This window comes from Eschscholzia californica, unplaced genomic scaffold, assembly GCF_041429995.1.
Source record: "Eschscholzia californica isolate CP2 unplaced genomic scaffold, dmEscCali1.0.p SCAF_4, whole genome shotgun sequence".
In the NCBI taxonomy this organism is placed as follows: Eukaryota; Viridiplantae; Streptophyta; class Magnoliopsida; order Ranunculales; family Papaveraceae; genus Eschscholzia; species Eschscholzia californica.
The window spans coordinates 13849798-13875167 of record NW_028238461.1 but is presented as its reverse complement, the minus strand read 5'-3'; the positions used below and the strand labels follow the sequence as shown (position 1 = coordinate 13875167).

General features: G+C 35.4%; 3 protein-coding genes, 2 non-coding genes and 1 pseudogene across 7 annotated transcripts; 3 read left to right on the top strand and 3 right to left on the bottom strand.

Annotated features, from left to right (window-relative positions):
• The first annotated feature begins 389 nt into the window (after positions 1-389).
• Positions 390-5207, top strand: LOC147542935 (serine/threonine-protein phosphatase PP2A catalytic subunit-like). Its single transcript, XM_086674067.1, has 6 exons — positions 390-1027; positions 2546-2660; positions 3615-3723; positions 3807-3884; positions 3979-4170; positions 4795-5207. The coding sequence occupies exons 1-6, from the start codon at positions 775-777 to the stop codon at positions 4966-4968; spliced, it is 921 nt and encodes a 306-aa protein (XP_086530193.1). The 5' UTR covers positions 390-774; the 3' UTR covers positions 4969-5207.
• A 563-nt stretch (positions 5208-5770) lies between these two features.
• Positions 5771-8217, bottom strand: LOC147542934 (putative myosin-binding protein 6). Its single transcript, XM_086674064.1, has 2 exons — positions 7214-8217; positions 5771-6747 (listed from the first exon to the last, which is right to left on the bottom strand). The coding sequence occupies exons 1-2, from the start codon at positions 7965-7967 to the stop codon at positions 6026-6028; spliced, it is 1476 nt and encodes a 491-aa protein (XP_086530190.1). The 5' UTR covers positions 7968-8217; the 3' UTR covers positions 5771-6025.
• Positions 8218-8707: 490 nt separating this feature from the next.
• LOC147542933 (Pre-mRNA cleavage complex II protein family) lies at positions 8708-12846 on the bottom strand. Its single transcript, XM_086674066.1, has 9 exons — positions 12461-12846; positions 12111-12208; positions 11953-11986; positions 11335-11504; positions 10968-11151; positions 10670-10850; positions 10356-10467; positions 9445-9572; positions 8708-9213 (listed from the first exon to the last, which is right to left on the bottom strand). Exons 1-9 carry the CDS (start codon positions 12634-12636, stop codon positions 9163-9165), a joined length of 1134 nt encoding a protein of 377 aa, XP_086530192.1. The 5' UTR covers positions 12637-12846; the 3' UTR covers positions 8708-9162.
• Positions 12847-13958: 1112 nt separating this feature from the next.
• TRNAK-CUU (transfer RNA lysine (anticodon CUU)) lies at positions 13959-14031 on the top strand. Its single transcript has one exon. It is a non-coding gene; the product is annotated as a tRNA-Lys (tRNA).
• A 1493-nt stretch (positions 14032-15524) lies between these two features.
• Positions 15525-15597, top strand: TRNAK-CUU (transfer RNA lysine (anticodon CUU)). Its single transcript has one exon. It is a non-coding gene; the product is annotated as a tRNA-Lys (tRNA).
• Positions 15598-17946: 2349 nt separating this feature from the next.
• On the bottom strand, positions 17947-22491 carry LOC147542930 (putative inactive receptor kinase At1g27190 pseudogene; annotated as a pseudogene). Of its 2 annotated transcripts, none has more exons than XR_015223187.1 (2): positions 22427-22491; positions 17947-20707 (listed from the first exon to the last, which is right to left on the bottom strand). The product of XR_015223187.1 is annotated as a putative inactive receptor kinase At1g27190 pseudogene, transcript variant X1 (transcript). The 2 variants fall into 2 exon arrangements; XR_015223188.1 differs by lacking the exon at positions 22427-22491 and having other exon boundaries at positions 17947-18104; positions 18230-20696.
• Positions 22492-25370: the final 2879 nt, after the last annotated feature.

Here is a 25370-nt window from a genome sequence, read left to right as displayed (position 1 = left end):
CAAGATCTATAATTGGTTTATGTATAGCTTAAAAAACCATAATGTTGGATGTCACGTTTAACATAACGCAAAATACAAAGAAAAATATGTTACAAACAACGAAATATATATGTTAGTTACATAAAGTCATATTTTATGAGTTAAAAACATATAATTTTTTTGACATAAAAATACGAACGGTCGCTCTGAATCATCTTAGACAGTTCGAACCTGACTTTTAGACATGTTTTTTATCAAATATATTGCGAAAGTCATTACAAAGACATTGACATCGTCGAATTGAAACCTTATAGAAACTAAGTGCCCAAACGAAACTACTTTATTTATACTCAAATTCAGTAATCCAGGATTTGCACTTCGATGGAATCAAACCCGACCCTCTGTGCTGTGGAATAGATGCCCTACCAACTGCACTACAAGTTGGCCAGTCATTTGGCACAGGACCACTGGCGTATATGGGGATTTTGTTAGGACCTTTTCCCCAACCCTCATCAAAGAAGGCCGACTTGCTTTTAAGTTTTATCCGGAAAAACAAAACAAACAAACGACCCATTGAACAACCTCAACCAACAACAACCCTCTCTCTCTCTCTCTCTCTCTCTCTCTATCTCTCTAAACTCTCTCTCTTCTCGGATGGCTATCAGTTCCGATTGATCCAGTTCTGGATCTGTACGCAATTAGCTGAACCAATCTACCGGAGTTCAGTTCCGTCGTTGTTTTCTGAGCAGTTCCAGTTTGCAGATCGGAAGAAGAAGATCGGAGATCGGGAGAAAAATGCCTACTTACGCAGATCTGGACCATCAGATCGAACATCTGATGGAATGTAAACCATTATCTGAAGGAGAAGTGAAAGGTTTGTGTGAACAAGCTAGATCTATCCTTGTTGAAGAATGGAATGTTCAACCGGTGAAATGTCCGGTTACTGTTTGTGGAGATATTCATGGACAATTTCATGATCTAATCGAGTTGTTTCGTATTGGTGGAAATGCTCCTGATACTAATTATCTCTTTATGGGAGATTATGTAGGTCAGTTCATTTATTCCTTTCTCCTTATCTGTTTGTACAGATGATCATTTAGGTTTTATTATCCAACTGTGACTTGAAATTTGATTGTTTTCTAAGTTTTCCCCTTGAAAATTAGTTGAATTTGTGAGGACTTAAGATGCAACATGGCTCTTTTATTTATTTGCATTGTTTTGTGGAGATTCTGATGTTGTTGATGCTGTTTTTAGAGAGAGAGAGAGAGAGAGAGAGAGAGAGAGAGAGAGAGAGAGAGAGGTTTCTTTTCCTTATTTGATTGATTTGGGAGGGAATACAAACTGCTTTGGACTCTCAAGAATTTTTTTAGTTTGCGTGAGAATAATCCCACATAGGAAAAGGTTGATCTAGTAACCAAGAATATAATGTCTTGGGTTTGAGTTGGATGACCACAAACTTAACAATTTGTAATGAAGAGCTTCTATTAGTTTTCAATCTTTTTGATACGTCATAACAGTTGAGTTTTGGGCATGTAGTCAATCAAATTCATTATTATATAAGTCAAAATGAAGCTTATCGGTTTGCAAAAGCTGTTGGCAGCTTTGGAAAAAATTTACATATGTTTGTTGCTTAATTCAATAATGTCGATTTACCCATTTAATTAGCTGCACGAGTTTGAATTGTGTCATTTTACTATTTGAGTGATTAGGTTGCGAACCATGTACTTTTATAGAGTTTGCGTGTAGAGTATGTGTGTGTTTTCTGGCTAGTAGGAGGTATGACTTATGATGTTTTAGTTTTCCCAGATTCAAGCATTTTGGAGTTTGGCCATATTTTGGTAACTTTGAATGGCGTTCACCACATTCCACTTTTTATTGATTAATGTCATTTATATACGATGATTCGAGTTTGTCTAGCTGTTGCAATGTCTTAGGTCCTTAGAAACCATAGACCCCAAAATGTTGTGACTTGTGAGTACTGTTGAAGATTTATTTATGAGTCTATGACAATGTTTATTCGAAGCTATAGACAGTGACACCCATTTGTGCGGGAAAGGTTATTATTTTCATTCAATCTATATTTAATGAGCAAAACACAATTTGCTAAGGTGAAGTTGCAAATGGATTTTGGACGCATAAATTGTTGCACATGGAAATTTAGCAAATACGTTGGCCAAGGTCATGCAGATTCTTGATTTATTTCTGTAGAAAATTTTGTAGGACGAAGGAAAAGCAGGATAGTTTCGTGGGCGAGATTTGATACGCAGAAGTGTTTTCTCTTTACTTTTTTAACCTTTCCGAACCATGCCATGTTCTCTGTTTCATTGAGAGTCAGCATGTAGTATGGCTGAATCAACAATGACTTGTAAAAACATTATGCCTCAGCCCTCAAGAGGCGAGGGTTTCTTATAAGCCAATCTCCTCTTCTCTATATAGTGTTAGACTAACATAGATATATAAATTTGCTAGTATACATAATACATGTCCTCTTTTTTGCTACATAATCAGTTTTTGTTTTAAGACATCCGTAGCATTTCGTTCAATCCGTTTCGTGTTTTTTCTGCAGATCGTGGATATTACTCTGTGGAGACCGTCACACTTTTGGTAGCCTTGAAAGTTCGTCATCGAGACAGAATTACAATCTTAAGAGGAAATCACGAGAGTCGGCAGATTACTCAAGTGTAAGCAAATGGCTCTTATATCTAAATATATGATTATTCAAACATAACTTTTCCGGATGCCCAAGCTTTGTCTTGTTACATGCATTTTTTTGTTTGATAATGTGCTTTTGTCATATAGAAATTCTCTTATTTTATTTGCTTCTTTGGTAACTGACTTATAGTTTTATTGCAAACCTTACTTGTTATAACCCGTAAAAAATGTTGTAGTCAGCTATCACTTGCTCTTCTTATTTGGTTCTACTGAGATCCCAAGTCTAAAAGAGGAGGCACACGCCCATCATTTCATCAATTCTAACGATAATTGAACATTGTTTTATTGGATAATTTAACAAATCCACCCAAAGTTGGCGAAAGTCAAACCTCAAACATCATCTTTTGTGTCTCAATGATATCGCACAGATCAGTTTCGCTCCCCACCTTTGACTGTGACAACTAACAACACAGGTTATTCTCTGGATAGGTTTCTTTATTATTATAATGGACATTTTTTTTGTAAATATGTCAACATGGATCCGGTTGGTTACATGCATATTATTTGTGCTATAGTGCCCTACATAAACAAAATCCGTCTTTACATTATTAATATCCAGAAATCGGCTGACTGGATGTACACACCCACCTAGTGTAAAAATTATTTGAAATAAACCTATTAATCTAAAGTTTAATACAGTTATAGGTATTGCTTCACCTAACATGGTTAGTTAGTAATACTACCTATTCACTGTTAATCGTGCTCTAATTACTCTTACTAAAGCAAACTCTGCCTTTTGGTTCGAGTTGTCAAGCACTTTTTAAAGGATGCTATGTTTCTTTTTTCAATATATAGTTTAAATTATGTCTAAAAAATAAACTATGAGGATGAAATGACCTTTTATAACATTTGGTCAATTTATATGTTCAGTCTCTGTCTCACAGGTTATAGTAATTCCTGATACTGGGTTTTTCATGTTTCAGTTATGGATTCTACGACGAGTGCTTGAGAAAATATGGAAACGCGAATGTGTGGAAGTATTTCACCGACCTTTTTGACTATCTACCTCTTACAGCACTTATTGAAAACCAGGTCTGAATCTGTTACTTACCAAAGCTTGTTGGCCTGATTAAGCTTATGATTACTTCTGATCAGCTGTTGTTATCGACTTGTAGGTTTTCTGTTTGCATGGTGGCCTCTCTCCATCCTTGGACACATTAGATAATATCCGGGCCTTGGACCGTATTCAGGAGGTCCGCATTTTTCTTTCATTTTTAAATGTAACTGGCTTTACGTAATTCCTAACATATTTCTTTTCTTGATGTTGTTTTATTGACGGGCAAGCAGGTTCCACACGAAGGACCAATGTGCGACCTTTTATGGTCTGACCCAGATGATCGATGTGGATGGGGAATTTCTCCTCGTGGAGCTGGCTACACATTTGGACAAGATATTGCTGCTCAGTTTAACCATACAAATGGACTCACCCTTATTGCAAGAGCCCATCAGCTTGTAATGGAAGGTTTCAATTGGTCTCAGGTACGTTAATGAAATAAACATGTCTATGGAATTATGTGTATTTTTACTCCGCGGAATCTAAAATAATTCTCACTAGAAATCTCGCTAAAACGCACCTCAACTATAAATGTATATAATTGAAGGCTGAATAGTGGGTTTGGTCCATGGCCTTCTTTTTTGAAAGATAGAGTATGACATTGATATATCAGTAGGACAAAATAAGTTCACAACTGCCATGAAATGATGAAACAACATTAAGACTTTTAGTTTGTAGTCATCCAACTCAAAACCAATTGACAATGAGTAGAGAGGACCTACTTATTGTACTCTTGGTTACTATACTACATTTTTTCCCATGTGGGACTATTCATTTCACAGGCCATGATAAACAAACTACATTTATTTCACTTTATAACCGACAAATTACATGGGAATATGAGATGAATCTCGAGTGTAAACTACAACCCCCACAACTCGCGCCCGGGATCTCTTGGTTTCAGAGGGGATGCACAACCATCCCACTATAGGTTCACGTGTTTGGCCTAATACCCTATTCATAGGAAACATTACCGCCTTCTTTTAGGTTGCTGAACTGATTCGTTTTTTTTGCTGAAATTGTTTCGATTGTCTTGTAAAATTTTGCAGGAGAAAAATGTGGTGACAGTGTTTAGTGCACCAAACTACTGTTACCGATGCGGGAACATGGCAGCAATACTTGAGATTGGTGAAAATATGGATCAAAATTTCCTCCGATTTGATCCTGCTCCTCGGCAAATTGAACCCGATACCACACGGAAAACTCCAGATTATTTTTTGTAATTTCCATATCTTTCTCTCACACTTGTTGGTAATACTTCATCTTATTTTTTTGTTTTCCTTGGCTGATTAATATGTAGATGTGTTTTTAGCAAAGAGGAGTTTTCATGTTTAAGTAGAGAGAGAAACTGAGAGATGATTATCTTCATTCTTTTGCATGGAAATCTCCTGCTGCTGCTGCTAGTCTTTCCTTGTATTACTACTAAGCATTCTTAAGATAGAAAGAAGCAGCATTATTACAAGGTTTTGCTTGTTAGATATTTCGTTTATAAGTTTAAGTTTGATTTTCAAAGTCATATTCTCAGCAAGTTCGAAAATATAAAGTTTTCAGCTAAAAATGTTAAGATTGTGTTCGATAGACTTTATTTTCGTGGAAATAGATGGGTTCCAAAGAAATAATCTAGTTTCCATCGTTATGATTGCAATTTTATTTCCACAAAAGTGCGAGTTCGATAACTTATAGTGTAACCGACTAACGGTTTCGTAACTTATATTGTTTATTCATTTCCAAGAGTTCACATCTTTGCTTTCCCTTGGAAATCACTTCACTGCTCTGTTTCAAGGCTTAGTAGTTATGGACATTGTCATTGCTTGTAACACCTAGACCCAAGTCTATCAATATGGAGTTTTGTTCCTGACGAAAGCTTCACGAGACTACCCGAAAGACCTTGTCATTTACTAAGTTTAATTCCGTGCTTATAGGCCACGTTCTGGACGCTCAACTGGTACGTGGATTAGCGATTTGGGGCTATCATACAGTGTCTCAGTTAACAATGAAAAAAGAGAAACATATAAAACAGGTATGTGAATAAAAGATACAATTTTAATCACTTAGCCAGAGTTGGAAACCTGTAACAAGGTATATGATCATCTTCTAAATTTGCAGATTTTCCAGTAATCATGTACAAAATGTAATCTTTCGAACTTTCGGGCATCTAAGTTGATTTTCATAAACAAAAATTCCCTCCCTCAAATAGTGATAACCTCCATGGGCATCTAAGTTGAAGGATAGTTTTTTTCGGTTTCAAAATCTAATGAAAGTTCTTTGATTAATCTCAATCTACACTGTTTCAGAAGACCCATTTTGATCATAAAGTCGCCCGGTCTTTTCCACTTCTTCTTCGAGGATAGCATGACAACTACCATATTCCGAGGTTCCACTAATCGATGAAATAGTTCGGCCATGGTGTATCTCTCGGAAATTATCGATATCAAGTCCCTCATATTCAAATCTTTCTCTATAACTTTCTAGTTCTTCCTCTAAATCTTTCATTTCTTCCTCTTTCTTAGTAAGAGTGTCTTTCAAATCTTGAAGAGCTTGTTGATCATATTCTGCTTGTTCTTCCATCATTCTCTGATATTGTAAAGCTTCCATTTCTATTGCTGCTTTCTCTTCTTGTAACCTAGTGATCATTGCCATTGCTTGGTTCGCCGATACTGCAGAAGCATTCCTTTCCTCATCTAATTCCATATACAAAGCTATTAGAGATTTTCGGTCTAAACGAACTTGTCTCTTCAAGTGATTTAGTACACTATCACCTTCAAGACTTTCCTTTAAGGCCTTCGGTGTGCTCTCAAATGGTTCCGACCCAAAGTCCGTTTTTTCGGGCAATAGTCTTCTTGGTAGCCTAGCAAGCCATCTAGGGCTATTTGCAGCAGAACCGGTTGGTGTAGTCGAAAAAAACCTGTTTGTTTTAATAAAGTTTGGTGTCTTAGAAGCTTCGTTGTTTACATCCTCACATTCTGTCAGCAATGGCACAGTTGCAGCTTTCATGTCCTCAGCTGTTGCAGAAAAAACATTCATTGTTAGATGAATATGATCAAAACCCCACATAATAATGTGACACATAAATATATATTGCTTATCGAATAGTTCGAGCTTTTACAGAAAGTGGTGGTTGACATTGTACCAGATAGGAAGATCCACACAAGGCCATGGTTTTAAGTCTAAACTGTGGTAGTCCTGCATCGCTTGGGAGAGCATTCGGAGTCTGGGCTACATGTGTGTGCCTAAAGCTTAGTAATTGGCGAGGCTTTTTGAGTAGGTTTGTGGAGCCTCTGGTAAGAACAAAACCCCATAACCGTGGGCCCCGGCCAAGCGTCAAAAGCAGGGACAATAACGATAACTGAAAAGGCTTGGGACGTTACATGAGTACTAAATTTAAGCTTGTGATTAAAAAAACTACAATCTACCTTGTGAAAGATGAACAAAATCAACAAAAAGGTAGAAATTTATTTTTGAACTCACATCGACAGTTCTGAATTGATGAAGTTGGGTGTTCTTCATCCTCAGGCATTTCCGATTCGTTGCCTGAGACAAACTTCAGCTTTGCATATTTGATATGAGGCATAAGATCAAGTCCTTGTGATTCCTCCTTTTTCGTCATGACTATTCTTCGAGGAGAAGGAGTTGGAGCTAGAGGAACATTCTCTCTTTTCATTGTCAAAGTTCGAACCAACGCTTGTTGAAATGTGGATCGGACTCTTAAAGGTTCCCCACAACAAGAACACCGATGAATGCTGCTTTTCTCGACATGTAAAAGATCTTCTTCTTCCACAAGCTCAAGTTTATGATTATCGTCGACAGAACCTTCAAGATCAGCCCCTAAAATCCCTACCAACGACTTATATGGATCACCGGAAGGCTTATTTTCGGTAGCAAATGAAAGAAGACAACCTTCGCACATTTGTTGAATATCTGCTAACTTCTTATGAACATGACAATAAGCTTTAGAAGATACATCTTTTCTATGTGACTCACAAATTGAGTCATTGTAGAAGAAATCAGGATTTCGACGAACAAGAACATGATCTATTCTTGTGCAAAGTAAACATGGAATTTGAAGTTCGAAGAACTTGGCGAATTCATTTGCTGCAAAAGCTATTAAACCATCTATAAACAAGATAGCTATTAATACCCATTCAAGAACAATGTATATAAGAAAAGATAGAATCTTTCCAAATCTTTGATCTATGTATTGCTTTAATGGTTTCTTCTCCATAGTTTTATTCCTATTAAGAAACAATTAGGAAAAGTTAAATTGAATCTTGAAATGGATAGAATTTGAAGAAACTTTGAATTTTATGGAATGAAAAGATTAGATGATCATGATCTGCAAGTTGAAGAAACAACCCAGACCATGATCTGCTAGAGAGAGAGAGAGAGAGAGAGAGAGAGAGAGAGAGAGAGAATGAGATGGGTATTGTGTGTTCTTCCAAAGGGTGGTCGACCGGTTTTCTTGTGGTTGATATAAATAGAAATGGAAAAAATTATTGGACCATTCTTGTCCAGGCCATTTACTGAAATAACTGCTTTCTTGTCCTTAAAATTAGACTGCCCTCAAACCTAACAATAACAAAAAATATCATTAGTATGGTGCTTGGAAGAAGAGCCATTCCCCTGCATGTACTAGTGTGAGTCACAAAAGGCCTGCTCTCACAAGGTGAGGCGATGCATCAAGACATTAGTCTCGCCGCGTAAAAAAAAACGCAAACTACTTTCTTTTTGTAAAGACAATGACTTAAGTGTTTAATAGACAAAGAAAAACTAGTACTACTTTATGTTGTTCAACAACTCAAATACTTCAGATGCACACATTTTACTTTCGTCTTAGGTCTCAAGGAACCAGGTGACCGCCTAGCCTCAAGGCATACGCGGATACGCCTACGAAAGTTTTTGAAACATTGCGAGCAAGTTTCAGTACAGGAACCAAGAAAAGAATTCATCTGTGTAACAAGAACATTTGAACTCATCCAAATTAACTTCTCTACTCCTTTCTTTGTTTAACAGTTCTATAAATTCAAGAAAACCTAGGTGAAGTTGCTAGCCATGAACTTTCAAGTACAACTTCCAGACGAAAACGAAAAAAGGAACACAAAAAATAAAGTACCACTAGAGAGACAAAATCCAATTTTACATCACTATTATAGCACGAGTAGCCAGTCGAGGCTCCCATTGGTCTAACTTCCGAGCTGAGGATCCAAGCCACAACACTAGAGGGTTCTACCGGGATGATTGTATCGAGAGGCAAAATAAATTAGTTTATCTGGTTCTTAAATTTAGAAGAGATGAATGAGATGTTTTTTTTTTGTTGAACTGAGATGTTGATGATTGCCCGAACTATCCGACTTTGATGCGAGTTGTTGGAACTGACTCTGTAACCACATGACCAAATAGAAGCTTAACATATGGAATACTCAACAATTGAGTACATTCCCGGACACATAAGGTGACATGTATCCTTGTATCTGCAGAGAATTTGATAGTTAGAAAACTGGTTGATTGCATACCAAGATAAATTGTTATACAATAACATCTATAAAAAAGAAAAAATATATGATAACTGATAACCATTAAGTAAACAAAATTACACAATTTCTTCGTTTATGATCTTCGGAATTCAACTTACATTTACAGAAAAGTTGGAGCACGATAAAGAAAACCAAATTTGTCTATTGAGTATTGAGAAGGAATATTACCTGTAACAAACGGGTAGGGATTCGCAGGAATCCCTGGAGAAAAAGGTCTACTCTTTCGAGATTTCTCGGTGAAACAGGCGTTAGAACATAGTAGATACCTTTCGAAATGTCTATGCCTCTCACAATACCTGTTTCATAGTAAGTGAAGAACACAAAATTCAATTTTCAAGAGAAAAAGAAGTTTGAACTATAAAAAAATCGTTTACTACATATATGTAAGAGATTAGAAAGCGGATTTGCATTAAAATGTAAAAAGGAAGAGACTATGAATCAGAAGAGGTTTGGGTACAGTTGCAGATCACTAACATGGTTGTTGAGTTAAGCCTAGAATTACCTGTACTCTTAGGTGTCATATTACATAAATAATATATCGAGACGACCCAAGTACTGAACCATAAGCGAGAATGATGTGTCATCAAACTTGACCTCCAAATAAGACTTCATGGGTCGAAATGTCAGGTGATCATTATTAAGCTACCATGACGCAATAAGCAGAATATCATAATAGATGGAATCATGAGTGTTTACTCTAAAGATTCTCTAAGATTATACACCTCCAGCGGTATTCTGGGATAGTGTTTCTACATATCTCCCATACATAATAAGTGAAGTATTACAATCGGCGATACTCTGGGACTGTAAAATTATAAAGTATCATGGTTCAATAGACGTATACAAATGAAATTTCATATATCTTGCTTCTAAGTTCAACGGTTAGCTATTGCTCTGTGAAAGGTGTCCAAAAAACATTAAAATATTGTACATTCTTAGTATCTGGAATAAAATAAACATGTATATGTATAAAAATCAAAATTGGGTTGCAAATTTAGAAGAGTTAGAGGAAAAATAAAATAACTAACGAACAAAAAAACGAGGACAAAAGAAACAAGTTCTTTGGAAACAGAACTTACCAAGACCGATACACCAAGGCACGCCATCTTCAGAGTCAGTAGACTTCGAGGAACTAACGGCCAGACCAACAATTGTTGCATTCAAACTATGGAAAAGTTCACTGCTTGGAACCTGACAAAGAATTTGACACCATTTCTTTTATAAAAAAACATGACTTTGTTTTCGACTTTCGAGTACTTAGATATAGAAAGAAATATACTAGATACAAAAAGAACATAATGAAACCACACTCTTTTTCGAGTAAAAATGTTCAAATTCACAGTAAAACAATAAAAGCTTTTCTTTTGTTTCTTTTATGTTTTAGGAAATCAACCTGGCAATGGAGATGTTTGACTTTGATTTTTGATATAGGGACTACATATGGAGTTTGAGAAGCCAATGCTTGACCAAGTTCCTTGAATGAGTCAACATTGAAGTCCCTAGGAAAGCATTGCCTAAAATAAGCGAAGACCCGGAGGTCCCTTGCATGCGACGCATCTTTTCGTTTTAATATTCTGCAAGATATACCCAAGAAGCTACTTTCAATCACACAAATCAACGACAATATAAGCAAGTAACCAACATCTTAAAACGTAATTATCCAAACTGAAGAAACGTATGGTGCAACTAACGATTTATTATTCTTGTCCCTCCGTGCTGAATCAAGTTCAATCAGATTAACAGACACTTCCTGATTGTCATCTAACCAGAAAACTCCCGTTGGTAGATTTTTCGCCTCAGCAGATATTCGTATTTGAACCACATGAGTAGGAGCCATATAACTCAGCATCTTTACCAATGCATCATAACCATTACCTTGTATACAAGAATATAGGAGAAAATTGTCATAAGACCGATTAAAAGGAAAATACTATGTTAACAAGGTCGTACGATTTTCTAGTTCAAGCCAAGGATTATATAGAATTGAAGATTAGCTGTTCAAATTACTGATAATTGTAAATTAGGGAAAGGTAACTCCGAGATCAAAACCGAATTTACCTTTTACCCATCCAGGAGTATTAATGATAAGAGGTAACTGAGCTTTCCCTTTAGTGTCACTCTCGTTGCACTGATAGTACTCCTTACGAAAGTAATCATATAGCGTGAAGATATTATCTATATAAGTTGTCGGATCCCTTTTCGAAGAAACATCGCCAAAGAAAATGGACCTGAGAATAAAACGACAAATCAACACTTTCAAGGGATCGTGCTCAACCATTAATATACTGAATGAGCATGTTACACATGACAACCCCTTCCCCTAGACGAACAAGTGAAATTTTATTACTAATCAGAAACTTCTTCATATACTACTTCAACAACAAGATCAAGTGGGTTTAGATTTTCGGACAATGTTTTTTCGAACAGTTTCGGATAAAGTGGGGTCTAAACTGGTTTTCAAAGTAACGCATGCACGAGCAAACATGAGTTTGAATAAGAACAAGAAACTTGATTAATCATGGTCGTGGGTCGTCCTATTTAACAGGTATTCTTCTTTCTTTGCTAATATATTTGTTCTTCCAAAACCTAATATATGTAACTAAGGCAACAATTTGAAACTCATCACAGTATATAAACAAAACCCATAATCATAACTTCATAAGAACAAAATCATACCTCACTGGAGTTTTCAAACATGCTATTGTCAAATCTGGAAACAAATTCTTTTTATCAGAACCAGAGCAACTAGGAAATTGGGAGAAACTCATAAACCTAACTTGAATATCAAACCAATAAAGGAATTAACTTTTCAATATAGACAGACTAACAAGTACCTGGGGTTTGTTTATTAATGACATTAAGTGAGAGACAAGCTGGTGGAGTGAACTCTGGTTGCCCTAGATCAGTATCCAAATAAGCTACCCTTTTGTATCTGATAACAAAAAGAAAAAAACTTTGGGTGAATCAAACTAATACCCATTTTCAAAATTTCTATTTATCAATCAAATCAAAAGAAATTAATCATTAATCAGACCCAGAAAAGAGAAAACAATTAAAAATGATTAAAGGGTATATATTAACCACCATTGATAACTAAAAGGAGTATTTTGAACTACTACTACTAGAAATTAAAAGGGTAAGTAGAGAGAGAGATGGTGGTGGTGGTGGTGAATGGGAATCAAACCTGTGTAAGAAAGTATTGAGGAGTATTCGAGAGAAAACGGTTTTGCCACAATTTTTAGGGCCACAAATAAAAGCAATGGGAGGAGGAGAAGTAACTGAATCATAAGCAATGGAGTCAATAGCTTGAGACCATGAATCTGGAATTATTATACTTTCTGATGGGTTTTCACTATCCATCTCTCTCTCTCTACTTCTAGTTCTTCTCTTATCTCTCTCTGCTTCTTCTCTTAACCCAGCAAAGTGTTTGCCCTGTTTATATAGATTCCTCTCAGTTTTTCTATTAGACAACTATGCCATCAAGAATATCGTATTTTACACCGTAAAATACTCCTAAAATCCTTGAATTAAGGGTATTTAAGTCATTGTACATTGAATTTTAAGTTTCACAAGGGTTTTATTGTGCTTGGGGGAGAAACTTAAGAGGTGTGAGTATGTGTGACATTGTAAACACACAAAAAAGAAATGATAAACAAGTTGTGGAGATTTTTCGGTATATCATCTTTTAGAGAAAAAAAAAATGACCCAAGATCCCAACTGTTGATAGACCATTTGGGTCTAATTTTTAGGGATCTCTACGGTTAGTCTATTAGGGTTGATTTGAAAGTACAATATAGAAGGAGATTTCGAAGTAAGGATACATTATCTTAACAACATGGAGGTTGATATACCATGACCCTATAGCCATATGTGCCTATAGGGAATTATCGTGTTTCAATTTTTCATTGAATCGAAAATTGAAATTATGATATAGCACGTCTCATCTTGTCCCAAGTAGAACTGGGATAGGAGATATGTGGATAGCTAGATCTGCGAGGGTTTACTAAATACAACCTCCCTTACGTACTTCAATCATATTCCACGAATTTTATTAACGAAAAACAAATGGGTAACAGTGTCTCTCTTCTCTACGAATCCTTTTTTGAATAATGGAATCGGCAAAAAAAGTTAAGTGCTAAAAAAAAAAGAAACTCTATACTGTAGTGTTCCTGATTATTCTGTCTTTATCTCATTCATAGAGAAGAGATCAACTCTTGAATAATTTATTTTTCTAGTGCCCAATCGGGTTGTAATATCATAATAATAGGTAGAAATTGGACGACTTTTTATATTCTATACAAGACTCCATAAAAATATAATCGGCATAATTACGTTTCCAGGAATGTTTTATCAATTTGTATCTGTTGCAAATTTTAATTTGAGTAGAAAATTCTCTTTATTCCTTTCTTCCCCTCACACGTATTTGATACATTACATATATGATATGGAGTTGGGTAAAATTTCATGTGATTCAGTAAACAGAATATACATTCCATCATTGCTAGATCGATCGCCGTTATTCTTTTGTAGAAGATATTGTAATGAAGTTGTTCATAAGATCGCTAATTTTTCTTTGCCATAAACTATATAATAAAGACTTGGCTAGAAGCCATACCTTGTTGTTGTATTGAGGTAACAATCAAGCTCCAGAACTAGGCAAATGAATTCTAAATAAACACTAAGCCCGTCTAGCTCAGTTGGTAGAGCGCAAGGCTCTTAACCTTGTGGTCGTGGGTTCGAGCCCCACGGTGGGCGTCTTGTGTTTTTTTTTTGGAAAATGACCACGATGATAGTCATTACAATGACGTTGGTACATGAAAGATGTGATAAGCACAATACTGTCAAATTTAAACAAGCCTAAAGCCCAACTAAACTATGTCTTAAAAGCCCATCTATATTATTTATGCGACCTCCAGGGACTTTTGGGGTCCACTCAGGCAACCAAGTGTTGAGTTGGGCGTTTAACCACTCAAGTAACTAAGTGTTGAGGTGGGCATCTCGTTGGTTTTTGCCTTCTTTGAGTATTTTTTTGACCTTTCAACATAAAAAAAAATTCAACGACCTAATTTTTCCTTTGAGGAACACCAAAACAAGTATGCACCAGTGCTCTTTATGCTTCTCAAGCATGCACCAGTGCTATTTATGCTTCTCGCATAGATTCGGTGATAGCGGGAACAACTTCTCCTCAATAATGAAACTATTTTTCGAAAATGATACGCTTAAAACCCTGATTGATGCAATGGAGAAATGCCTATTGCCCAGTCTGGAGAACTATAATGACCAGAAATGCAGATCATCTAATTCAAAATATATGTGATCCTACAAACAATTTTTAAGGAAGAGGTCAAATGTAATTTTACCTCCCAATTAAGAAATAGAAACTTTCGTATCGGGGGAGAAGAACAATGTCACAGGGTCCATTAAAACTTTGACATCCAAAATTGTCATAGAAAATTTTACATGTTCCTACCATATACTCATAAATACATAGCAAAGATTAGAGAGGCAGATAAAAACAACAAATCCAGGGACATATACACCAAGAGAATATATTTGGATGATACAAGCTCTCATCCATCAGGTTACAACACATATTGAATAGGAAAAAGTAAAGCTTTGTCAAGCAACCCCTTTCTTCCTCCGGGAGTGCTACATGTACAAAGTCCTTGACAAAATTCTTGACTTAATGACTCATTTTCACTAAAAGACAAAAGTTGATCAAAATTTTTCAAAGTTTGACTTTGATTGGGACCGTTCACTTAGCATTTTGTCAATAATCTTGTCGAAGATTCTTTGTACATTTAGCATTTCCCTTCTTCCTCAACCACCACCACCTCCATCTTCAAACACAACCACCACCATCTTATCTCCTCTCATCTTCATATTATTTCTCTCTCGATCTCTCTTTTTATTGTTCCGGCGAAGCAAAAGGTTCCATTCGTTGGAATCCTTCGCCTGAGAAGAAAAGTGGTTCCCTTTTTCAGACGAAGGAGAAAATCTTTCCTATGAGAAAAGGAGTTGGTTCGATAAAGACAAGAGGAGAGAAACATACTATGGTTTGCATAAAGGTTAACCAAATAAAACACCTTCATGCATATTCAACTCGACATCTTCCTATGCTGGATTCCGACCCTATGAAGGGATAAAAGAAGAATGATTTGGGATATAACATGTAATCTTGGGATTGGTATTTATAGTGGAACCTGGATAAAGTGGTAGTACCATATTTTGGTGAAAAAAGATATGTGGCCCGTCTAGCTCAGTTGGTAGAGCGGAAGGCTCTTAACCTTGTGGTCGTGGGTTCGAGCCCCACGGTGGGCGCCTAGTTTCTTTGTTTTTTCAGTATGCTTTTGTTCCATATTGAACATCAGGCCACCAAAACAAGGACAAACTTTCATATAGAATAGGACTCCCAAAAACATACCAGAGTTACTTATCACTCTTGGAGCCCAATTATTCATCGGGGCTCACAAAACCAAGGTTTTCAAAGAGCTTCTCGACCAGATTCAGAATAAGCTCAATAAATGGAACCACTCTTTTCTCTCACAAGCAGGTCGTACTGTGGTAATCTCGTCCATAGCTGCGGCCGTACCCCGATATCAGATGCAGTGCTTTGCTATACCTAAAGGTATATGTAAAAGCATCAAGACCGTCCAACGGAAATTCTGGTGGGGTAAGTCTAATGGTATATGTACTAAAGCTTGGGATACTATTTGCACCCCAAGAAAATTGGGTGGTCTTGGTCTTCACTTACCAGATTTAGATAATGCAGCTCTTCTCTCAAAGATGGCTTGGAGACTCCGAACTAACCCAGAAGCAATATGGGTCAAAATGCTGAAATCGAAATACTACCCGCACTCCAACATCCCCGGCCCAGCTAAAGCTCATCATTCTTGGATTTGGAAAACGATCCGTAAACACCTTGATAGAATTGAAGACCTTACCACGTGGGAAGTCCATTCTGGGACTAATATTAATATCTGGAGTGATAACTGGATCCCTGGAATCAACGGGCCCATTCAGAACAATAATAGGTCCAATCTTGTTAATGTTGCTCAACTTATCATCAATGATAGTTGGAATACTGAAGCGTTAAGAGACAACTTTGACGATAACATCCAGAACCTTATCAGATCTATTCCAATTAATAGTAGAGGTAGGGACCGGCCTATATGGAATCTAACTGACTCAGGTCAATTCACGGTAGCTTCGATGTATCAGCACCTCAGCGTCAACAATAGTAATCACAATAACATCAACCTTAACTGGAATTTCATCTGGTCATTATCGGCTATCCCGCGAATCAAGTTATTTATATGGAAGATCTGCTCCAAAGCCCTCCCGGTGCGAGAAAGAATAGGTAAATATATAGGCAATAATACCAATTGCCCGAATTGCAACCTTACTGAATCCATTGAACATGCTTTACTTCATTGCACCTTAGCTAAAAATATATGGTTCTATTATAACATCATTTCGGAGAATATCGCTTCTGTGTCTGACTGGATTTGCTCGTGGAAAGATAATATTAATCGTAGTTATACTTACAACAATATTCACTTCTCTACCATTTTATGGGTTATTTGGAAAGTGAGATGTGACCACTGCTTCCAACATGAGATTACTGACACTAATTACATTTTCAGAATGATCGAAAATTTCCCTAAATGCAATACTAACCTCAAAAGTTGTAAACATAGATCACATGTGAATTGGCAACCGCCTACCCAAAATTTTATCAAGTTGAATGTTGATGCATCTTATACTAATCTTAATTCAAATGTGGGAATTAGTCTGATTGTTCACAATGCAGATTCTAAATTTATCGAAGCACAGGTTAGAATCACTAGAGCTAGAAACAGCGAAGAAGGCGAAGCCCAAGCAATTTTATTTGGCCTCGAATGGGCCGCAGAGAATAATCATAAGAATATAATAGTGGAAAACGATAATGTCAACCTCATAAAACATCTCCACAATAGAAAACACTCTATACACTGGCAATCTCTTATACATGTGCAGAAAATCCAAGATAGACTGAAAGATTTTGAAGAGGTGAAATTCTACTACATCCAGAGAGAAGGAAACTCAAGCGCAGACGTTCTGGCAAAATGGTCAAGAAAGAAGAACACTAATAGAACTTGGAAAAATGTACCTTATATGTTAGTTTCGAAATACTGTAATAACTGTTTGGTTTAATCTATGAGAATGTTTCAACAAAAAAAAAAAAAAAAAAAAACAGTCATTACTTTCAATATGACTTTGATATATCATGAATAGTTACATGAATTTCAATAAGCTCTGTAACTATCATGAAAGTCAATGTCTAGTTTTACTTAATATCCTAGGGGGGAATGAAAGTCAATGTCTAGTTTTACTTTATTTATACCCTTGACAAAATTCAATAAAAGGTAGATTTCACCTCTATTAGGCCTAGTTTTACTTCATTGTGAAACAAACCAGTGGCCTCCGGGTTTTCGTAGTAGATGAACAACGGACTTGCTGAATAGTTGTTGACAGGTTCACATTTATTAGGCTTCAGATAGTACGATGAAAAATCTCAGACTGTCCTATAAACGACTTAGACATTAAGAATCCCTTCACCTCAAAGGCAAGTTAAACAAGTGCAGAGGGAATTCACTTAAACTAGTGAGGTAATTCATAAAACAAGTATACAAAGTCGATTCTTTTAATAATTTTATGAATGATACTAAAGCACAATATGTTTTACAAGAGAACCCGTTCCATAATACAAGCTCATTTGCATGAAGTATACACAAGAACCTCGCAACATGTTTCCTGCAACTTCTCAACATGGACTACTAAAGCTACTCGCCATGAGCATGTTACAGACATAAAAGGAGCACGAAAAGCTCCTTTTCATATGAACAGAGAAGTGAAGCTCAGAGGAATGAGAACTACTAAAGTTCAAGTAGTTTTTACGCCGGTTCTATACATATCTATATATAGGAAATAATACAGAAGGGGTTTACAAAAGTAAAAATGAAAAACCATACCACTCCATACAAGTTTGACATACCTAGTGTGACCCATAGAGATGTTCCATCAAAGAAGACCTTTGAAGTGCAAATATTTACCGCTTGTCCTGTCTTTGGTCCATGACTATTCTTGTTTGCCATATAGCAGTGGGAACTCGTCAACCTGTTCTGAGTAACCATGTGCTGCCCCAATGATCCTCAACGACTGGTAAGTCTTGTATATCGAAGACCTTTCCTTTGGCCTAGTTATAACACAAGCTTTTGCTATTGCCAGAATCTGAAGAATTTCTTCATCATAGCCCTTTCCGCGAAGAGACTTATCAATCACATCCTTGATTCGACGCAAGTCGGAAAGTTGATTGACCCAATCAACTAAGTTACCCTTAAATTCTTCTTCACCATTACTGATTTCAAGAGGCTTCTGTCCAGTTACCAATTCCAGAAGCACAACACCAAACCCATAAACGTCACCTTTCAATGTTGCAACCATGGTGCTAGAAATCTCAGGAGCAACATAACCAAATTCCCCTAGAGACCCACTGATGAAAGAGCTCTCGTGAGTGACATCCGTATTAATGAGCTTCCCTAGACCAAAATCAGTTATTCGAGGTTCAAAATCATCATCAAGAAGAATCGTATTAGAACTGACATTTTGGTGCAACATTGGAGGTTGGCAGCCATGGTGAAGCCAAGCCAGTCCCCTAGCAACACCAACACAGATCCTTAGCCTCGTCGACCAATCAAACAACCCATTTTCGATACTCACTTCACCTTCTTCTCTATGCAACAGAGAAAACAAAGTCCCATTAGACATATACATATACACCAAAAGCTTCTCATCTCGCACGACACAAAATCCCAAAAGAGGAACCAAATTGGGATGTCTGATTTGCCCTAATCTTGTCATCTCGGATCGAAATTCCTCCTCAGTAAGGTTACAACTGTGGAGTCTTTTGATGGCAAGAGCTGATCCATCAGAAAGAACTGCCTTATAATAAGTACCAGTTCTCGTCGATATTATTATGCTTTCTTCACTAAAATTCTTAGTTGCACCCATCAAATCTCCCAATTTGAGATTCACAATAGGTTTCTTGAACAAAGTAACCTGAATTTGTCTATAAGATTTCAATCTCTCTGCCCACTTACTATCATCAAATTTGCCGATTCCACCTCTTCCCGTACCTCGACGACGGCTAGCCCATCGCCATAGTGCAAACGCAAACAACAACGATATAGCCGCACTTGCAGTACCGGCAATAATTATGACAAGTGTGTTTTTTTTCTTCTTACCACCACACTTAGACTCAAGAGGACTACCACAAAGTCCTTTGTTACCATCAAAATCAGTAGTATTGATATTCGACATAAATGAAGGGATCTCACCGGATAAATCATTATTAGCAACAGAGAATGTACTTAGACGCTTAAGACTAACTAACTGGTAAGGAATTGGACCAGATAATTGATTACTAGAAAGAACAATTTTATTTAAGTAGGTACAATTAAATAGTTCAATTGGGATGGGACCAGTAAGATCATTTCCAGAGAGATCTAGGGTTACAAGATAAGGCAACCATTTACAAATTTGAGAAGGAATATTACCAGAGATCTTATTATCAGAGAGATCCAGAGTTTGAAGGCTTGGACAATACTGTAAAGAATCAGGAATTTTACCAGAAAGTTCCAAACTTTTAAGTTGAAGACTGATCAAACGATTCTCCTGATCATTCCAACAAGTAACACCAAGGAATTTACAGATGAAACCCACAGTAGAATTGCCAAAAACCCATGAATTAAGCCTACCCTCAGGGTCTTTGAGTGAGGTTTTCACTCCTTGAAGACAGCTAATATCTTGTTCTTTAGCGTCAGCAGCATTAGAGAAGATGGGGAAAAGAACAAGCAATAAGAAAATCAGATGAAGAAGAAGAAGTAAATTGGGTTTCTTCAGTAACCCTTTCATGATTGGAGAAGAAGAATACAAATTTCGTGGTGAGAAGACTATAGAAATGAAATTTAGGGTTAGGGTTTTTAGTAACTAGAGTTTAGCGTGTTGAAGGTGGCGAATTGACTTGAAGAACAGAGAGATGGGGGTAGACCATTGACCTTAGGAGAGAGAGAGAGAGTAGTTGTTGAATCTTCAGTTGTTGTTTTTATTAGGGTTTAATAGAGTTGATTCGTTGAATTCAAAGGAAGAAAGTGAGTCCATTGATAATTACCGAAGTACAATCTGGTTTGGATTAATTTTTCAAAATTAAAATGAATACTATCTTTTTGGAGTCTCTCTTGACTTCCTTCGACTGATTTTTCCAAGTCTTCTTTTCTTTCTCTCTCTGCAGAACATTTTATCTCTACATCCCCACTAGTGTAGTCTCCATCCCCCACTAGTGTAGTATGAACGCATAAAAATCCGGGAGACTTCGATTTATATCTTACTTCTTTTTTTTTTTGTTGAAGAGTAATATATTAAGATAAAGAGTCTATTACAACAAACAAAGTAGAAACACAAAATTACAGTAAGTAAAGTAGAAATACAAAATAGTAGAACTGAAGAAATTCATAAGATAACGTCGATTTTTCGAGCATTCTTCATTCTGTAGCTTGCTATTCTGGCAGTTCCTCTTGGGAATGATATGCAATTTGATCTTAAGAGTCCTTCTGGTTGGTAAAGAGATGAAACTCCTATCTAACTTCCTGTAACATTGAAGATGGATTAAGCATACATCCTCAGTTTCCAGAAGAAACGAGGATGTCTGCAAGATGGAACCATTAGATGGTTCCGAGTTATCCCGCCAGTATTCTCCATATAAAGAGACCATATCCACTCGAGTTCTACATAGTAGAAACAAGTTAGATACCTGGAAAATGGGATCGCCGACATAGCCTGAGTATAAATACCCAGCTAAACCGACAAGCAATCGCAAATGAATTGCGACAAGGGGTGGAAGTGAAAATGTTACGGAACTTTGATAAAGAGTTAAGTCTAGTAGATAACCAGATACAAAGGTAATCATCAAAAAGTGAGCAGTGAGATTAAAAACAAAAACAACATGGCAAAGGTGGAGATTGATGTTCGAAATTTTGTGTCGTCCATGATCGAAAGGTAAGTTGATACTTATATTAAATCTCTTATATGATAAACGATATGAACTCATAAGCCACAAGGTTAATCGATGGATCCAAATAAATCTAATTTGATTCCGGGAGTTGTAAACTTTTTGGGTGCAGTAATGGAAGTTGGTAGGGTGATATCGAAGGTTGAATTTATGTTTAGTTGAGATCGAGGAGATGTGTGAACCTAGGGTTAGGTCATTGGTTATTATGATAGGGATGAAAAAAACTGCTATTTGATGAGCTCTAAGCTCATCCACTATCGATGCACTGCTAATCGCTAAAAGAGGAAATAAAGTAGCCCTGCAAGACTGATTTAAAGGATATTTATGAGTCGAGATAGAGGTGTTGAAAGATTGAAAGAGAAAGACTTCAAGTTGGTAGCGAGATGTGGTGTTTGTTCTCTGTTGGCTAAAGATGTTTAATGAACCAGATCCGAGAACAGTGTTTCTATGGTTCGTATATAATAGTTGGAAGAAGAGAGAGATAATAAAGACAATAAAATTAAGAAAGTTAAAATTAGATTGACAACCCTTCATGACTGAATCATTGAGGCACACTTTAACCCACGAGGAGATTAAGCATAAGAAAGTTTAATAGGTGTAAAGTTGAGAAATTCTTCCCTGATTTCTAGATCCGTGCCAACTCCAACCGCCGATTCTAGAGTCTCACTGTTGCTGGTGATGCTTTGTTCTTGTCCTTTGTATTAGTTTTTTGTGAGATTTGATGATAAGTCTGAGTGGGTAGAGCTTTGATTTGGTGTTTTATGGATTTATTGAGGTATGCAGTGAGTAAAAGGTTAGTTGCATGTGAGATTTAGTGGTAGTATTGGTGGGATTTGGTGGATGTTTTAGTGGATTAGGGTTTCAATTTGGGGGAAAAGAGGGGGAGTTGATCTTCTGTTGTAGTACTAGGGTTTTTAGATTGCAGAATGGGAATCTCATTTCAAACTAGTTCTAATAAAAATGAAATTGCAGGTGGAATTCGAAAATCCACTGAGAAATTAAGAATTTTATGTTCTTGTCGGTGTCCCATTTATATCTTACTTCTTATTGGGGAGAACATTTATAGACAAAATCTCTAGTAGGGCATTTAAAAAATATTTTAGAGTTCGTTTGTTACGTCAGAAAATAGGTTGAGAAAATCGATTTTCCACTGTTTGATTGGTCTCAAAGTAGTGTGAAACTTAATTTTTGATGGAAAACGAAAGTGGGAAAATGTCTCAATTTTTTCCCCACGAAACAGATGTGAAAAGGGTTTTCTTACCCTTGACTTCACTTTTTACGACCCTCTTCCCATCTCTCTACCCATCTCCTCTCTTTCTCTCTCTCTTCCCGTTTAACCCTCTCTGTGAAGATCTGATTTCCAATCTATAGTGCTCCATCTGATTTTAACACTACCACAAAGAGAAAAAGATTAAACAGAGAAGCTGAAGAGAGAGTGAAAAAGCGTAAATGGTAGAGCGAAGCTTTAGTGTTTCAAGGAGCCATTAATTAGACGAATTATGAAAACCTCATCTATAAATTCCATTTCAACCGTAAAAAAATTAAATGGAGGAACAAAAACATCTTCTACTTCAACTAATAAATCCATAATAACAACAAATCTCTTCTTTCTCTCTTTAAACCTTTATCCATATTGATTTCTTGGATTGAAATACATTATTATATAAGAAATTAGGGTTAGGTTTTCTTCTGCTAATTGCACTCATATTTTATTCTTCTTCTTAAGATAATCATAAACCCAATTCGTATTTATATAAAAAGTGCATAACTGTAATGGAGGACTTCTTTGTTTCTTCAATCAGTGCCTTCACAAATTCTATAGAAACGAAGAGAGGGAAAGAGAGAGAGATAAAAATAGAGGACTTCTTACTGTTTTCAAAGATAAAAATGGATGAAAGATATGAAAATGGATGAGAGAGATAAAAATTCAGGAGAGAGTTAAAAACGGAGAAATAGGAGAATTATGAATTTGAGTTTTCAGCAAACCATATTGGGTTAAATTGACCCAAAGTTTCTAAAGTCACCAGACTTTTCCAACAACCATTCGAAAAACTAAAAAACTTGAGTTTTAAATAAGAAAGTCACTTTCTTTCCCATGAGAAAAAAATTCATTTTTACAACAAATCTTTTCTCACGCATCAAACGGACCCTTAAGAACTTTGAGGATAGTTATTCATAGACAAAATGTCTTTATAGACATTTCAAGACAGTAAGTTTGTAGACGAAATGTTTTAGAGACATTTGGTTCATAGGCAAAATGTCTTATAGACATTTGCTCCATAGATAAAATTTCCTGGAGACATTTCAAAATATTGAATTAGACAAAATATTTATATTATTAATATTACTATTATATAATCATTGAAGGAAATTGGTGGACATTTATTAATCATTATTGTCTAATCATATGAAATAATATATTGTACTAATAACAAAAAATATATTTTTCGACTTTTGTAGACATCTGTAGAAATCTGTGGAATTGATGAACAATTGGTAGACATTTATTATTTTAATATTATCAGTATTTTCTAATCATATGAAATGATATATTTATACTAATATTTCAAAAAAAAAAAATTATTTTTGTAGACATCCGTGGGTATCTATGGACAATTGGTGGACATTTATTATTTTAATTTATCAATATTGTCTATCATATAATATATTTGTACTAATATTTCAAGAATATATTTTTCAATGTTTATAGACATCTGTGGATATTTGTGAACATTAATGGACAATTGATCGATATTTATTATTTTAATATTATAATTATTGCTTAATCATATGAAGTAATATATTTGTTCTCACATTCTAAATATATATTTCTCGACTTTCGTAGAGATTTGTGAATATTGATGGACATTTGGTAAATATTTATTATTGTATATTATTATTATTATTATTATTGTCTTATCATAAGAAAGGACAAATTTCTATTAATATTTCAAAATCATATTTTTTTTCTTTTGTAGACAACTGTGGAGATTGATGGACAATTAGTGGATATTTATTATTTAATACAATATAATATAATATAATAATATAGTAATATAATAATAATAATAATAATAATAATATAATATAATACTAATAATATTGTAATATAGTTATATAATAATAAGATAACATTAAAATAATATAATAATATAATAACATACAATATAGTAATATAATAATTTTGTTATATTATTATATATTATTAATCTAATTTGATAATAATAATTATTTTTATTATTCTTCCTTACTGAAAAGTCCAAGTGTCCTTAAGTGTCTTCCATATTTTCAGAAACATTATCTCTCCAAAACCCTTCAAATTTAACTAAAATGTCCTTAAATGTCTACGAAACCAATTTGTCTTAAAATGTCTGTAACTTCATGTCTCAAATGAATAACAGAGACATTGAGAGACATTTGAAATGTCTTAAACGAATAACACAGACATTAGAAATGTCTCAAACGAATAACAGAAACATTTTAGGACATTTGGAATGTCTCAAACGAACTATAGAGACATTTGAAATGTCCCAAACGAATAACACAGACATTTGAGGACATTTAAAATGTCCCTAACCAATAAAACAGACATTAAGGGGGTGGTAGTGGTTCAGGACATTGGAGGACACTCAGAGACAAAATGTTCCAGAGACATTTCAAGACATTTCGGGATATTTGTCTGTAGACAAAATGTCTTTATGGACATTTCAAGATATTTGATTCATAGACAAAATGTCTCAGAGACATTTCAAGACATTTGGTTCATGGACAAAATGTCCTGGGGGCATTTTAACATATTGAATCCATGGACAAAATGTTTAGTAGATATTATTATTATTATTATTATTATTATTATTATTATTATTATTATTATTATTATTATTATTATTATTATTATTATTATTATCTTATCATTGAAGGATAATTGGTAGACATTTATTATTTTAATATTATCATTATTGTCAAACCATATGAAATAATATAT

What these genes read in the sequence shown, in the direction of transcription:
- LOC147542935 (XM_086674067.1), top strand. Translation starts at nt 775, where the DNA reads ATGCCTACTTACGCAGATCTGGACCATCAGATCGAACATCTGATGGAA. An exon ending in CAGCACTTATTGAAAACCAG is followed by an intron (nt 3,724 to 3,806) that starts GTCTGAATCTGT and finishes ATCGACTTGTAG; the next exon opens with GTTTTCTGTTTGCATGGTGG. An exon ending in AAGGTTTCAATTGGTCTCAG is followed by an intron (nt 4,171 to 4,794) that starts GTACGTTAATGA and finishes AAAATTTTGCAG; the next exon opens with GAGAAAAATGTGGTGACAGT.
- LOC147542934 (XM_086674064.1), bottom strand. Translation starts at nt 7,967, where the DNA reads ATGGAGAAGAAACCATTAAAGCAATACATAGATCAAAGATTTGGAAAG. An exon ending in ATCAATTCAGAACTGTCGAT is followed by an intron (nt 6,748 to 7,213) that starts GTGAGTTCAAAA and finishes TTTCTGCAACAG; the next exon opens with CTGAGGACATGAAAGCTGCA.
- LOC147542933 (XM_086674066.1), bottom strand. Translation starts at nt 12,636, where the DNA reads ATGGATAGTGAAAACCCATCAGAAAGTATAATAATTCCAGATTCATGG. An exon ending in TGTTTGAAAACTCCAGTGAG is followed by an intron (nt 11,505 to 11,952) that starts GTATGATTTTGT and finishes TTTTATTCTCAG; the next exon opens with GTCCATTTTCTTTGGCGATG. An exon ending in GCCTTGGTGTATCGGTCTTG is followed by an intron (nt 9,573 to 10,355) that starts GTAAGTTCTGTT and finishes ACTATGAAACAG; the next exon opens with GTATTGTGAGAGGCATAGAC.